Source organism: Crassostrea angulata, chromosome 1 (genome assembly GCF_025612915.1).
Source record: "Crassostrea angulata isolate pt1a10 chromosome 1, ASM2561291v2, whole genome shotgun sequence".
In the NCBI taxonomy this organism is placed as follows: domain Eukaryota; kingdom Metazoa; phylum Mollusca; class Bivalvia; order Ostreida; family Ostreidae; genus Magallana; species Magallana angulata.
In genome coordinates, this window is record NC_069111.1 from 37,541,708 (window position 1) to 37,556,707 (window position 15,000).

The window sequence follows — 15,000 nt, forward strand, 5'->3', positions numbered from 1 at the left end:
CATGGCTACCAATCGGGATGAAAACAAGGGGGAAAATAGTTCGCTGATGTGACTTATGTTACGTAACCAAGAGAATTTGACAAAAACCTCTTTTAAAGGGACCAGTCTTTAATCTCTATGGTGTGTTCATCATTAGAATCCCGTTAAAAAACAATTTACGTCATTCAGAGCAGAGCAAGTGATATATTGCCAGTTATGGAAAATGTGACCACTTTTATTCCAAGAAATTTCTCGTATAGCAATGAAGATGCTTTGGAGGTGGTGAACATAAGATTTCGAAATATATACATGTATGATACTGTCATTCATGCTATATTTCTAGTGATTGGATTTTTCGGAAATGTTGCAATTATTTACATGTACAGCTTTAAAATCAACAAGAGCAGAGATGACAGACATTACATCTTATCCTTGGCATATGTTGACGCTATGCTGTGTGTATTCTGCTCAACTTTCGTCTTCACCAAAAACCTCAATCCGTTACATTACCCAAACGATGAAGCATGTAAATTTCTAACATTCTGTTCAAACATATTATTTTTCACGTCTTTGTTGATTCTAATTGCCATTTGTATCCATAGATACCGCCATATATGTTTGTCCATGGCGGATACCATGGCAACTAAAACCAAATACACCGTGATAGGAATTTCTCTAGCAGTGTCTGTAGTGTTCACCTTACCCAAGCTGATTTACTACAAAGTCATCCATATAAAGCTATCAGACGGCACCATAGGACGTGTATGTAGCTCAGACATGACCATCCCCGGTTCAGAAGTACTGGTTTCCGGTCTGACGGTTCTTCTAATTATCATTTCCGCTCTGGGTTCCATTGTCATGACTGTTCTCTATTGCTTGGTAGCACGGGTCATCTACAAGCAAATAAAACAATTCAAAGGCATGCGGATTCAAAAAGTACGCTTCAGAAATTTGTACGGGAATCTAAGAGCAAGCATTATTAATGCCTTTGAACGCGAGAATGCAAGCAGACGTTCGAGCTACGATAGACCAATGGTGAAATTAGAAAGCGTTACAGAAGAAAATCAACTTGAGGTCTTACAACCGGAGGTAAGTGTTGGTTTCCAAGAGGTTCCAAAATGTGACAAGGGAACGCTACGAAAAAACCCGAGCAGAAACAGATCAAAAAGCAAAACTAAGTCTCTAGCTGTGTACCTCAGCGCCAACCGGAAGGCACGACGGTCATCATTAATGTTTTTCGCTGTTACTGCAGTAACGGTGCTTTCCTACATACCGAAATGGACGTATGCATTACTGGACGCTAAGGATCCGTCGCGATGGTTTCAAATGCCCTTAGTGACATTCCATTTTCATGTGTTTTTACGTTCACTCAGTGTTTTGGGTTTTCTGACGCATCCGTGGATATATGTGTACTACGATAAAGCTTTACAGAAAGAGATAAAGAAAATCATCCGTCGGGGATCAGGTTATGAGGACTCTAATAGTTTTTAGCAATATATGAAATATTGTTTACAAATAACGGGTAAATCGAAGCCGTCATCATTACAGAGCATATCATTGTATCTACAGATTCTTTCTTTTACCTCGCATATTTTATATAACAAAGCGATACATGTACATGTCTATGCCTCATGAGAAAACTCTCTCTCTCTCGTCCTGATATTTGTAATGGGGCTTTTTGGCGTACGTGTTTGGTGATCAAACCTATGTTAAAAGAGAAACCTATCTTGTTTGGCTTTTTGTTCTGAAGGATAATTGAAGTGTGTTTATGACGGTTAACCTTTGACGTCAGTTTTACCACGAAACCACCACAAGACAGTATATGTTCACGCCGTGCGTCAATAAATATTGGGTTTTACATACTAGCATATGTAATCATTAACTATGTACATGTAAATATATTCTTTTCTGTATATATACATGTTGGCCCTTTTCTTTCGGTTTCGGACACGATTTAAATATGTACATTGTACAAGCAACAATACACACAGTTTTCTAGTATACAAAAAATAAAAGAATGTAAATATGTTCACAGTGTTGATTAAATTATAACTTTTTAAATAACATGCGTAATTTGACTATCAATTTTACTATGGTGTACATAAAAAAATATTAATCAAGAGTGCACTTTATAAGCACTTTAAAAAGTTTGAATCCCCTGTACAAACTGCCATCGGTTATTATTTTTTTTTACAAACTGAAGGAGATCTGGCGACCCTCCACATGTTTTCCGTGTAAAGCGCTACCACTCTGAATGTGTATTTCCTGTTCCAGAGAAGTTTATCACACGCTCTTCATTTTTAATCAGTAAATTGATTTGGATCTTCGAATAATTACATACATTTGAACATGTACTGATATGAACTACAGAGGCTATTAAGCCTCTTGTTGAAAGTATCTTTGTTATGTATCATAACATTGAGTATAAATTTTAGGAAGATAGTCAACTATCTTCCCAAATCAATCACCAATTCAACAGCACATTGTATTTACATTCAACAAGAGGCTCGTTGTTTAAATTTGTATTATTTTTCATTTTTAAATCGTCTTTGTTGTAGCCACACCCCGGCTCTTTGGTTACGATTTGACCAAATTTTGCATTTTTAAGCATTTATTTAAACTCGATGGTTCTGCAGATGCCGGTTTCCTCCTTTTATTTCATAACTTTCCATCCCTCCTGTATCTCAGTTGTCAATCAAATAGCTAGGTAGGCCTATCTTAATTCATTTTTAATCGAAGACGGATGCTCATGGGCAAAGAAGAAAAATAATCAACTTGGACAAAAGACAGCTTTTGAATAAAAAATTTTAAGTACTAGTTTACAATAGGCCTATGGACCACATCACTGATCTTGGCAACATTGATTCAATTTTAGCTGCTACATAAGATTATTGTATATACAATAAAAAGATATTTACATGCAAATCATTTTTATTCAACATATACATTGATTAATCACAATCACCAAAATAATGTGTACGAAATTATTTTTAATTTTTTTTACAGAATTTTACTGAGCTATGAATTGCAATAAGTTTCCGTAAATATCTTTTTTTTTTATTATGGAAACAAGCATTCAACGTTTTCAACCTTCATTCAACGGAAACAACTCTGACAGTTCACAATCACCCAAAGTTTTCAGCATATCCTTTCCAATGTTTGGAACAACAGTAGTGCGGGAAGCGTCGCGGATCACGGTTTTTAGGGCTGGCATTAATAACTTGACCGCCTCTGAATTTGCGCTCCGCATACGACAAAGGACGTGATCTATAGCGTTCTTTCCTTCGTTGTCACGTAACGTGACATCCGCCCCGTTGCGAACAAGAAGTCTGAAAATTTCGTTGATCCATTTTGGGTCAAAGAAATAGGCCGCCAAATGATAGGCAGTCCTCCCTTGATTATTCTGAGCATTTATATCAATCCCAGAATCCAAGAGTAGAGTAATGGATCTAATACCTTGGATATCTTGGAACCGCTTTTCTATGGCAAGAGCAAGTCCTTTCAGAGGTTTCGACTTCTCAGAAGACAGGTCAAAGAACGCGTGCAGGGCTGTGCAGGCGTCCTTGGTAGTGACGCTAACGTCACATCCGTACTGGAGTAAACACTGGACGCTTCCAGCATTGTCGGCGGCAAGATGTAAACACGTCTCTCCTTTTCTGTTTTTCAAATTGATATCCGCGCCTTTGGAGATAAGCTCTTCTAATCCATTTTGATGGCGTCTCATGGCCAAAAGATGGGATGGCGTATTTCCATCTTTATCCTGAGCATTAATGCAACAGTCGTAAGATAATAGTAATCGTAAAATATCTAGTCTGTTAAATGGTTTCTTCACGATTTCGGAGGGACTTGATCTTTTGCATAACTTATGCAACAATGTCTGGCCTTTTTCGTCAGCTTCATCCGATGCAAGACCGTGATTAATCAAAAGTTTCAGTGACTTTAAACAACAATCCTCCAATTTGATGTACTCGAATACCGTATGAGCTCTTCGGAGGTTTAATCCATTTTGGAGAAGCAATTGCAACTGTGTGGATCCACAAAGTTCTTTATCGGACGTCACAAACGTGAATCGTTTATACAGATTATCATATGTTAGTGTTTTCTGTACCTTTTTGTTATCGTTGATCAAAACAGTGAGAAGAGGCGCATGATTTTTGTTTCCTCCAATGCATAAGTTCACGTCTGCTCCTTTGTTACATAAATACTGAAGAAATTCTTGACGTGAAACTGGAGATTTCAGGGCACTTATCAATAATGTGGTGCCATTTACTTCTTTGTTTACATCAAAGTTAGCGGGTAATAGTAACGGAAGGCAAGATTTCAATAAGGTTTTATCACGCATATCAGATTCAATATAACTTATCAACAGACTCAGTTTTCTGTTCTCAGAAACGTTAGAAGGTAGATTCATCATATGCATTAGAATATCAATGTCTTCAATTATCAGGGATGAAACGTTCCGAAATTTAATGATGGATCGCTGGCGATAATTGAAAAAGTTGATTGCATGGGAGAGAATTCCAAAAAATAACACTGAAACAAATTTTTCGGAGCCTAAAGATTCACTACATGGAACCAATGAGCTGCAAACAATTTCCAATCCTTCTGATAGAGAATCACTTAGAACATTTCTAGTCGTCTTCAAAACGTCACATCTTAAAGAGGACTCGAGATTGATGATCAACTGCAAAGCTTCTAGGACAGTTTGGTCTGTAGCACCAATTGATTCTACAATTCTGATGAAGCCTACAAATTCCTCACAGCGGGCACATTGGCTGTTCGCAAAAAGGTCCTTCCATCTAAGCGATACAAACTTTGATAGAGCTTGCAGCACATGCCAAGAATAAGGGCTGTTTTCTTGTTTTGAAGATATACACAAAAAGGTGAGGAACTCGGACATTCCAAACTCTGCTTTGTGATCAAGAAACTTTTTGACTACTTGTAAGCTGCGTCTAGAACGTGTTTTTGAGAGCAAATTAAACGCAGTACATTTCTTTATATTACGAATATTAACATCAATGTTATATGACAAGAGCAAATCTATTGCACTATTCAACAGTTCGAATTTGCTCTCTTCGTTCAGTTTCTCATAAGACGTCAATCTTTCATCGTAATAATTCAGCCTGTCTACAAAACTGCTCATCAATAAATGCAGTACAGTGTCGCCATCCTTATCTTGCACATTTACTTCCGCTCCTGCGCAAAGTAGATACCGTAAATGTTCTACCATGACCGGTTTCCATTGTTTTTTCTTTGATTTTGTATAAGCATAGCTAATTGCCAAGTGAATTGGTGAGTAACTTGCTTGATTCTTTGCATTGAGGTCGCATCTCTGCTTGAGAACCACACCAAAAACTGAAACGGGAACATTTGCTAACATACATACATGAATCATGTTATTGCCATCTTTATCACGTGCATCAAAGTCTTCCATTTCTTGAATTATCTTTTCAAGGAGTTGCAGTTCATCTTTTCTTACTTCTTTGTGTTTCCGTACATTCCATGAACTAAGGAATTGCAATAGTAAATTCTGGCCTTTGTGGCAAGTATCATTCACTGAAACTCCGTGTTTGATAAAAGTGTCAAAAACTGAACAGGAAAGTGTTCCGTTGACTCCATGATGCATTAAAGGATTCCGTCCAAAGACTTTCTCTCTTACATTGACCGAAGCACCGTTTTCTAAAAGTGTCTTCAGAATGTCATTGTTGTTGACCAGAAATAATGCACTATGACCCTCGATATCCACGCTGTTAACATCAGCTCCAGCACTTATGAGGAATTTAAGGACGCTGACATCTGAAACATTTTGGAAAATATCCAGAGATACTTCAGCCACGTCTGTTGCGGATAGATACTGTGTCAGAGCTGAAGTAACCTCGGTCGTTTTAGCGTATGGAAGAGCTTTTTGAAAAATCCATTTCATTTCATTGGGTTCTACAGATTTGAAAATATCTAAACAAGATGGGTTGTCAATATGATAAAACATGTGCTTAAGATCATCAGTTTTTAACGACCCTATTATTGTTGTAAGAATTTTAGAATCGGTGTTTTGTACAAGGGTAAAAGTACCATTCCGTAAAGCACAACGAATATCTCTTTCATCTAGATCTACGTTCGTTTTTGTTGTAAATAGGCCAACAATATCTTGTTTATTCAGCTTCAAGGCAATTGTAAGTGTTGATTCGAGGATATCAGACTGGTGTTGAAATGGTAAAAGATATTCCACGATTCCGAGTGAATTCGGGCCAATACTCAAAATAGCTGCCTGTAGTGGTGAAAGTTTCAAACTGGTCTCGAAAAAGATATGTGAATATAAAGGTTCTTTTAGCGTGTTCAGAATGTCTTGGGAAAACACTGTTGAGCCTTTGGAATGTTTGTCTTCGATCAAAGAGCCAATTTGTCGAGCTAATGCAATACTTGTTCCGTGAAGACACGTGAAAACGAAAGATTCTCTCAATTGCTGCTGCGCCCAAGTTCTTTCTCCTTTTAATAGTTCATGAAGACCATCCATTTGGAGAAGATTCTGCAGCAGGCAAACGTTGTTAGCGACAGATGACCAATATATGAGGGATCCAAAGAACTTGTGTATGCTGTCGAACTGGACGTATGAGAGAAGGTGTACCTCAGCTTGGTTCCCTGCATCTTTGAAGTTTTTGCAAACTGTTGATGTTTTGCAGAAGACGTTTACGAAGACTGGATCGGTCATCGCTTGATGAAAGCACACATCTCGTATATTGCCTTGCCTGATTTCTTCTGTAAATCTTTGACAAAGTTTTGGAAAATGTTGACGTTCAATCGTTATGATCTTTTCATTGTTTTCGCACTTGTACTGACTGGTTCTTATTCTACCAGATATGAAATCAAAGGAACATATTTCGATGACGTCCAACGTAAATTCTTCGCCCATCATAAACGTAACTGCATCTTGAATACTCGGATGACGAAATACCTTATATGTGTCATTATCTGACAAGAACAAATCAAGCTCTTTGGATTTATAAGATAAGATTTCAGAGAGAATAATACCCGCATCATAACCAATCATTTTTCTGATGAACGCCAGTCTTTGTGCATCTTGAATGGGAAACCTATCGGCATACCTGTTGACACGACCGTCTCTGAGCGCAATATATACCAATACTGCAAAGTCCATCGGGCTGGCTTCTTTCATCACGTTTAAAATGCGTATAAGGTATTCTATAGGTGATCTGAAAAATTCAAGTCCTTTTTTTCGAAGAGCGGCAGACTGAACGAACATTTGAACACAATGTGGAAACCCGTGGTTAGGGGACAACAAAATTGCTTGGTCAAAGAATACCTCTAAAGAAGAAAAGTGAAGATCCTCTTTTTTTAAATTGAAAAACTGAAAATGTTTTCTTAGAATTTGACCTTTTTCGTACTCATTTAATCCATTTGTGATGTCAAGTGTCACTTTACGGACAAAGTCAGCGTTCTTCAAAACCTTCAGCGCATCGTGAAGAATATGTGAACGTGACGTCATGATCATTAAAACGTCTCCATATTTGTTCATCAGAATGCTGTCCAACTGCCACAGAATTCTCTGCACATCTTCTGTTCGAGATCGATCATAAACAGTTACTCCGAAAATGTCATCGAAGAATAATATTAGTTTTTCATCAAAGTTTACCGAGTCAAAGTCATATGAACCGTTTATGAGAACAAACCGGTAACCTTGTCTGGATTTCTTAACAATAAGATGCTTGGCAATTGCCGATTTCCCGTCACCTGGTTGACCCGATAACATGACCCGGAAGTAGTTCTCCAGCGTTTCCTCTGCTTGGTGGTAAGCGTTCGTCTCCACGAAAACACTGTCTTCTTGTCGGAAAACACCAAGGAGCGAGCTGGATTTTCCTATACATGTAAATCACCCATAGTTATGTCTGTTTTATAAAACAATCAACAATTGAATAGGATTATTATCATTGAATGAAAGACACTTTTAAAACTGCTTAAAGTTTAACTTATTAATATGATATTTTAATATTTATCCTCGCATTATATTGCGTCTTAACCAAGAACTCAATAGCATTTAGATAGAATAAAAATCGCATATATTACAAACCCTCTTTTGTCTCTGTCGATGATTCCTCTTTCTCTGGTTGGTTCAAGTACACTAGTGAATCTTGTATGACATTAGTTGCCGAGTGTATCACTACTGAAGAGCGAGGAGGCATGCCACCATCTTTGCAAAAAAACAACCCCAAAACCAATAAAAGAGAAAATGTCGATGTTCTTGTAAAAATACATTAATAAGCTGGAAATGGGTATTCTACATGTATGTTTGTATGATATACATACCTTGGTATAAATTTGGGTACTCTCTTTGCATGTGGAAAAATGTAGGAACTCTCTACATATATGAATCTATGATATTCTTACTATAGTATCGAAGTGAGTACTCTATGCGTGTATAGTATTCATCAGTGTAAATACCTTGGTATACATGTGGGTACTCTCTCTCTTTCTCTCTCTCTCTCTCTCTCTCTCTTTGGTATACATGCCTTGGTATAGATGTAGGTACTCTCTGTGTGTATGGTATACATACCGTGGTATATATGAGGGTACTCTCTACATGTGTGTACCGTAGTATAGATGTGAAAACTCATTCTGTGTTAATAGTACACATACCGTGGTAAAGATTAAGTATTTTCTTAGTGTGTGTATGGTATACATGCCGTGGTATAGGTGTAGGTACTCACTGTTTTACAGTGGTTTAGGTGCAAATTCTCTTTCTGTATGAATAGTATAAATACCATAGTATAGATTTAGTATATGTACTCTGTGTGTAAATGGAATACATACCGGGGTATAGACGTGGGTACTCTCTGTGTGCCAGATCTTCGTTGATCCCCAGCACGTCCAGTTGCTGGATGACCTCGCCCTCCTCTGTAACAAATTTCATAATCAGGAGGATTAATGGAGATGTCCTATGTCTAATATTAATTATATTCTAGCTTATATCGAAATAAGACATAACAGAGGACAGCATTTTTATTAGACTTACAGATGACTTTTTTGAAATCTTATATATATACATGTATATATATGAATTACTTGAATTCTACAGCGAACCGTACGCGCATTATGTACGCGCAAGTAACAATAACTCGTTGTGTTACCCGTTGCCAAGTGTATAGCTAATGCTGAGGGTAATATAGCGGATTATAAACTGCGTCTAAACCAGTCAGATTTCAGAATATAACATGAAAGATTGATAAACGTATATATGGTCTTAACGTTAATTTTTGCAAATGTTAATTCTAAGTTTGATGAACAGACATGCAGCAAGAGTGTCGTATGTCGAGAATATTTGTTATTATAAAACATATTTATAGTTATGATACATGTGTGCTTGCATTTTAGTAAACGATAGAAAAATGAATTTCAAATCCATACATATTTGAAATATTTCTAATGTCTCAAATTGAATTAACTTTTCTTGAACGGTGCATAAAATGAACCAAGCATTAAATGGCTCTTTCATACGTGTAAAAAGTCGGTACTAGTACTCACTTTGTCCGTCCGACACTAGTACCACTCCACGCTGCTTGGTGGCTCCTTCCCAATTCACGTGGTACCTCGCCGATATCTGACCTTTCACCCCGTCGTCAAGCGACATCGACCTACTGGCGCACGCCGGAGCAGACGACAAGTTCTCTTTGGAAATATCAATGGACCCCAGTCGATGTTTTGCCGAGGAGTTTCCATTTCCGTTAGTTCTTTGCAAATTTTCAATTGAACAAGAACTTGTCCGGTTTCGTGGACTTTGTTCTGTTTGCAGTAGAGTTCCTTCAGAAAATACGTCAACATTTTCATCTGTTTTGCTCGGGGAACCGTAAGGCGTTACGAAGTCTTCCTCGGATTCTGAGTCTGACATGCTTTCCCTGTATGAAGATTTCTCATCATTGGCTTTCAAAGCGTTTTGAATGTATTACAACCCTGGGGAGAATTTAAAAAAAATAAACAAAATACATTAGCATCTCATTAAGGCTCATTGCCATGCTATTTCATCATTGAACAAGAATGTAGGTCAAAATCGCTTCATCAGACTAATTCAAATTGTCGGATTTTCTGTCATTTTTTTAAAATCCGGAATTCATTAGTGTTGATTAAGTACTGCCAATGTCACATCGACATGCATATATAAATAGAACGTGTCTAACACTTGAACTATGTGACCTAAAAGATGTAGGAACGCTGTTATGGTGAGGGGCACTTCATGTACCTCATCGTCCCCTCTTGAAACCAGGAAGAACACTATGGACAATTTATACAGTCACTTTATTTTTCATAAACAAATAGGAAACAATTCTTGTCCCATTTACAAACAAAAACATTAGCAGAGAGAGAGAGAGAGAGAGAGAGAGAGAGAGAGAGAGAGGTATATATTTTTTTAAAAATCCAGTTTCATGTATCAATATTGGTTCATATTTATTAAGTAAAAAGTATTTTCTTAACAAACAAAAAAGCCCCCCCCCCCCCCCCCCGTCGATTTTAATGTCATAAATATTTCTGTTGGATTTCAAAGAGAGGTTGAGATCATCTATATAAATACTACATGATCGTGTACAGCCATCACTCAACTTGAGGCGTCGGGCTGTATAGCCCTGCGTCAATCTGGACCGCACAAAGAACCAATGACGTCAGTATTCATTTCAAAATCTGACATCTGATTCACTCGAGATAGAAAAAAAAGAAAATTGACCGGTCATCAACGTTATCTGAATATCATCAGATGAAACGGCGAGGAACCATTATGGATAGCTAAATACTAACGTAGCCTCTAGCTGTGGTCATATTGTCATACGGGAGTGACCTTTAAACTTGTAATTATATTGACATGCTTGTGCATGGTTTATATCATGAAGAGATTTCATGTTCCAAAATGTGAACTGTCCAACTTCACTTGAATTTTTGAATAGCAAACTATATTATTTATTTCTAAATCCGGAATTTCAACAAGAATCCATGTATATTACAATATTGCTAGATCTCTCCATGCTCCTGTATTACGTTTTGCAATCTCTCCATGCTTGTCCCCGTTACCACCACATATAACACAACATGCAGGGTGTGTGCTATACCGGTATTGTACACGGGGTGTAGGCTGTATGCTATATTGTACACGGAGTGTAGGCTTCCGAAGCGAGGAAACGGTGTCGAAGGTACGATATTTGTCCAATTAATTAACTAAAGGACTTATTTTGCCAAAAAAGTATAACTTATAAGAACATTCGAAACATTGCACAAAGGAGAAATCAGAACAGAGGTATTCTTGCCATCATTGCGACAAAAAATGTGTATTGAGAAGATGCCTGAAAGTGCACATTAAAAAGCCCATGAAACCACCTTTGAAGGAGTGCACTGGTGCTTTTTACTAGAATGGGTGTATTGCAGTGTAAGTTACGTGAATCAGGAAGTAATGCATATTAGTTTTTAGTTGCCTTGAAGGATATGCGCTTTGGTTTATTAAGCCAGAGTCTTCGCTTTTTCCGAGACATTTAAATTTGTATGTTCATGTTTCCTGAAACATAAATATTAAAAAGTAAACTTACAAGGTGTAAAATATAACGTTTTAATCTTTCTTCATACCCATATGTAGCTTGTTTATAAATAGTGATATATAATATCGTCTTTTATTTTTAATTGATCAATCGATCAATGATGGAAGTGATAGACATAATAAATATGATAAAAGCAACATATGTTATCTGTTAAAGAATATGAACTGCTTTTTAAGATTTGTCAAGACTCTTGAATGTCGTTAATTCGTTATAAAAAGCGATTGTTTACACCCCTTGTACAACACGTTGTATACACCCCGTGTACAACATCACTTTTTCGCAAATATTCATGTATTCGATTGATTTTATTCACAAAAAAAATTATGAATAATCAAACACTGATAGTAAGTAATTGTTAGTAACAAAACAGTGATGATAAACGGAACCTTGTGCAGATATTTGATCATTAACGTACGTCAGGGTCAAACTCACCCTGACTGTCGGAATTGTGTTGAGGTGTTTGAGAAAACTAGAACATGTACAATGGAATAAAACGTGTCTATATATTCCTTTATTCATGCTGTCTTCCGTAAGCATACTTTTTTGGCAAAATAAGTCCTTTAGTTAATTAATTTGACACATATCGTACCTTCGGCACCGTTTTCTCGCTTCGGAAGCCTACACCCCGTGTACAATATAGCATACACCCCGCATGTTGTGTTATACGTGGTGTACATATGGTGGCATAACGGAAGCACATTCTCATTTTCCATTTGCAGGTGCTGGAATTTTTTTTTTTTAAATCAAATAGATTCGAACCCTCTTTGAATTCCACCAGTTTTGTTTAGTCTTTTTGGTACATACATTTGTTGTACATGTATTGTACATGTATATACTTCTTATAACAATGTTCAAGTGTTATGCACAAATCATTAGTTGATAAATGTAGTATATATAAAATGAAACGTAGAATCTTAAACGAACATGTGTCATCTGAAGATATGCGCTGTTTTTTAAAAAATGCGCTAATGCAATTGTATCTTACTGTAAAAAAATCAAAATGTGTAAAGTTAAACTTCAGCATTCTTGAAAAAATATCAAATAGTATATGATAAATGAAATATTATAAACGTTATTAATGTACTATTGTAATATACAAGAGGGAGACCTGTCCCTCTTCACATATATGCGGTAGGCAATTTTGGACTGTGATGCTGTTGTTAGTCCTGCCGCATTGCATTTACTTTATGTTCCGATTGTATATTTATTGCTAAAAATATTTTATTGAACAGCTATGTTCCACAAATATGTTTACAATATTGATACGAATATTATATCAATTGATACTTCCCCGAATAGTACTCTTATTTTACTTTACTATTGCTTGTATCAAAATGTGTTATTTCATGTTTACGTCTAATTACGCTTTAAAAAAATTCAATTATACATATTGAAGAAAAGAAATACCTTGTACAATATATTCTAATGCTCTACAAATGTATATACAATATTGTTATTCCATATCTAAGTCTATTTACGCTTAAAAAATACATTTATAAATACTGATTCATTTATATCGCTGATTAGCATTACAGATCCAGGGGGCCCCTGGCACCCCAGGTGATGTATATATAGAGAGCCTCTGCGGAGGTATTATCTCGAATCAAATGTACTGTGTTTAATAAATCATAAAAAAAAAAAAAAAAAAAAATGTAGTATATGTATAAGAAGCAAAAAGTTAAGATCCTATTTTGTTAGATCATTAATTCATATAGTTTTGTTCGGCAATACATTCTTGATCTGCCCTCGTCCCGAATTATGTATATTTGAATCAACCAGTGCATACATACATGTAGTTTAATGTCTGATTAATATAAGGCAGTATTTAAAATATATATTCTCAATTTAAAATAGTGTCAAGTCCTACGTGCGTCAAATTGGGACTCTTACTCTCAATGACCAAACAAAGGTTGTTACCATACATGTATTTGCATTACGGAGAAACGAGAGATAACAATTCCTACAGGTAAGCAGGTATAGTACCGTCGTATCCCTGGCTATATGTTGTAATTTGGCCATAACGTATAAATTTACAGGGCAAAGGTTCTCAGTTTGTACAATCGTCCATCATTTTCATCTCATGAACGTCAAGTATATTTAAAACTCCTATAGTAAAATGACCTTGGAGAATGCATTTGTTTTTATCTAAAAAAAAAATATATAATACAATGTATGTATGGAAACATCTACACTGACCCCTTCAAAAAAAATGACAGACTCTTGTACATAGTTATATTGTGGTCTATGCATATAAACAACGACGACTTGTCGAGCTTATCACTTTAGCATGGAGAGCAGAATTTCATCGATTTTCTTTTTTATCTAATGTGTACAAGTAAATAGTAAATACATGGTAATACATGGTAAAGAAAATTCTTCGCATACGATGAAGCGATCGACTGTTTGAAGTGCATGGGAAGTCGATGCGAAGAAAGAAAAATATATATTGTGGGAGAGAAAAACGTGTGAGAGAAAATGAGAGAGAGAGAGAGAGAGAGAGAGAGAGAGAGAATGAACAAACCTGTTCTGGCCCTTTCCTCCTTTATTTTGACTGCCTTGAAACCTGAGTACCGGGTTGGTGAGTATTCAGGTCACAAGTGTTTACAAATATATTGCACGAATGAATAAGAGTTATCCCTCTTTCTTTGGTGTATTTTGCTGCGCAGTGGAAGATCAATGTACGAGTGTATGAATTATCTGTTAGATGTACCATTGAATTGTTAGATTAATCCGTCATTTAATTTTAATCTAATATTTTAGACCAAGATATAGTCACTGAAAACTAAATATTTTCATCCACAAAGTACGTAAAATTTATTTGTATTTATCAGTAGTTCATTTTAGAACGTCTTTAATATATTTCTTTAATATTAATATGTTAAATCAACAAGTAATATTTGTATCTTCATACGTGATGCATTTAACATAAGAAAATATATGTACTAATTATATTTGTATACTGTATGTATGACTTGCACTATGTGTGGTGTTTATCAATAAATTGAATTGAATTAATTGGTAAGATCAATTTATACTGGTATGAATCCTGTGTTGAAAATAAACAAGATAGTCTCAATATGCACACCTGTTTGAGATACAATTCGCTTATCAAAATAAAATAAAAACTGCTGTATTGATTGTAGAAAGTATATGTATACTGATGTATATTAGTACAATAGAGTTGGACAAAGGGGTCCGCCTTGCCGAAGGGACACAGATGTACAGTAAGATTAATCCACCAATGTGTTTTTCTGACAAATTGAATTGGGGGATTACGTCAGATTGTGTCTGTAATAAGGTCTTACGTCAGCGGGTGTCCGGGAGACATATTGACTGTGTAGATCTAGGTGTAGATCTCTTCATAGGCTGGGTACCATGTACCAGTGGAATTATTTTGCTTTTATCTTTTTTGTGTTTTGTCTAGTTGATTTTATCG

At 36.1% G+C, this 15,000-nt stretch overlaps 2 protein-coding genes across 2 annotated transcripts; one reads left to right on the forward strand and one right to left on the reverse strand.

The window, feature by feature from the left end:
• Positions 1 to 615: 615 nt before the first annotated feature.
• On the forward strand, positions 616 to 1,470 carry LOC128192312 (uncharacterized). Its single transcript, XM_052864906.1, has one exon. It carries the CDS (start codon positions 616 to 618, stop codon positions 1,468 to 1,470), a length of 855 nt encoding a protein of 284 aa, XP_052720866.1.
• Positions 1,471 to 2,850: 1,380 nt separating this feature from the next.
• LOC128189959 (uncharacterized) lies at positions 2,851 to 14,190 on the reverse strand. The gene is made up of 5 exons (XM_052861800.1): positions 14,086 to 14,190; positions 9,514 to 9,939; positions 8,803 to 8,886; positions 8,063 to 8,182; positions 2,851 to 7,851 (listed from the first exon to the last, which is right to left on the reverse strand). The coding sequence occupies exons 2-5, from the start codon at positions 9,875 to 9,877 to the stop codon at positions 3,065 to 3,067; spliced, it is 5,355 nt and encodes a 1,784-aa protein (XP_052717760.1). The 5' UTR covers positions 9,878 to 9,939; positions 14,086 to 14,190; the 3' UTR covers positions 2,851 to 3,064.
• Positions 14,191 to 15,000: the final 810 nt, after the last annotated feature.

What these genes read in the sequence shown, in the direction of transcription:
- LOC128192312 (XM_052864906.1), top strand. Translation starts at nt 616, where the DNA reads ATGGCAACTAAAACCAAATACACCGTGATAGGAATTTCTCTAGCAGTG.
- LOC128189959 (XM_052861800.1), bottom strand. Translation starts at nt 9,877, where the DNA reads ATGTCAGACTCAGAATCCGAGGAAGACTTCGTAACGCCTTACGGTTCC. An exon ending in ACTAGTGTCGGACGGACAAA is followed by an intron (nt 8,887 to 9,513) that starts GTGAGTACTAGT and finishes AATTTGTTACAG; the next exon opens with AGGAGGGCGAGGTCATCCAG. An exon ending in GTACCCACGTCTATACCCCG is followed by an intron (nt 8,183 to 8,802) that starts GTATGTATTCCA and finishes TTTTTTGCAAAG; the next exon opens with ATGGTGGCATGCCTCCTCGC.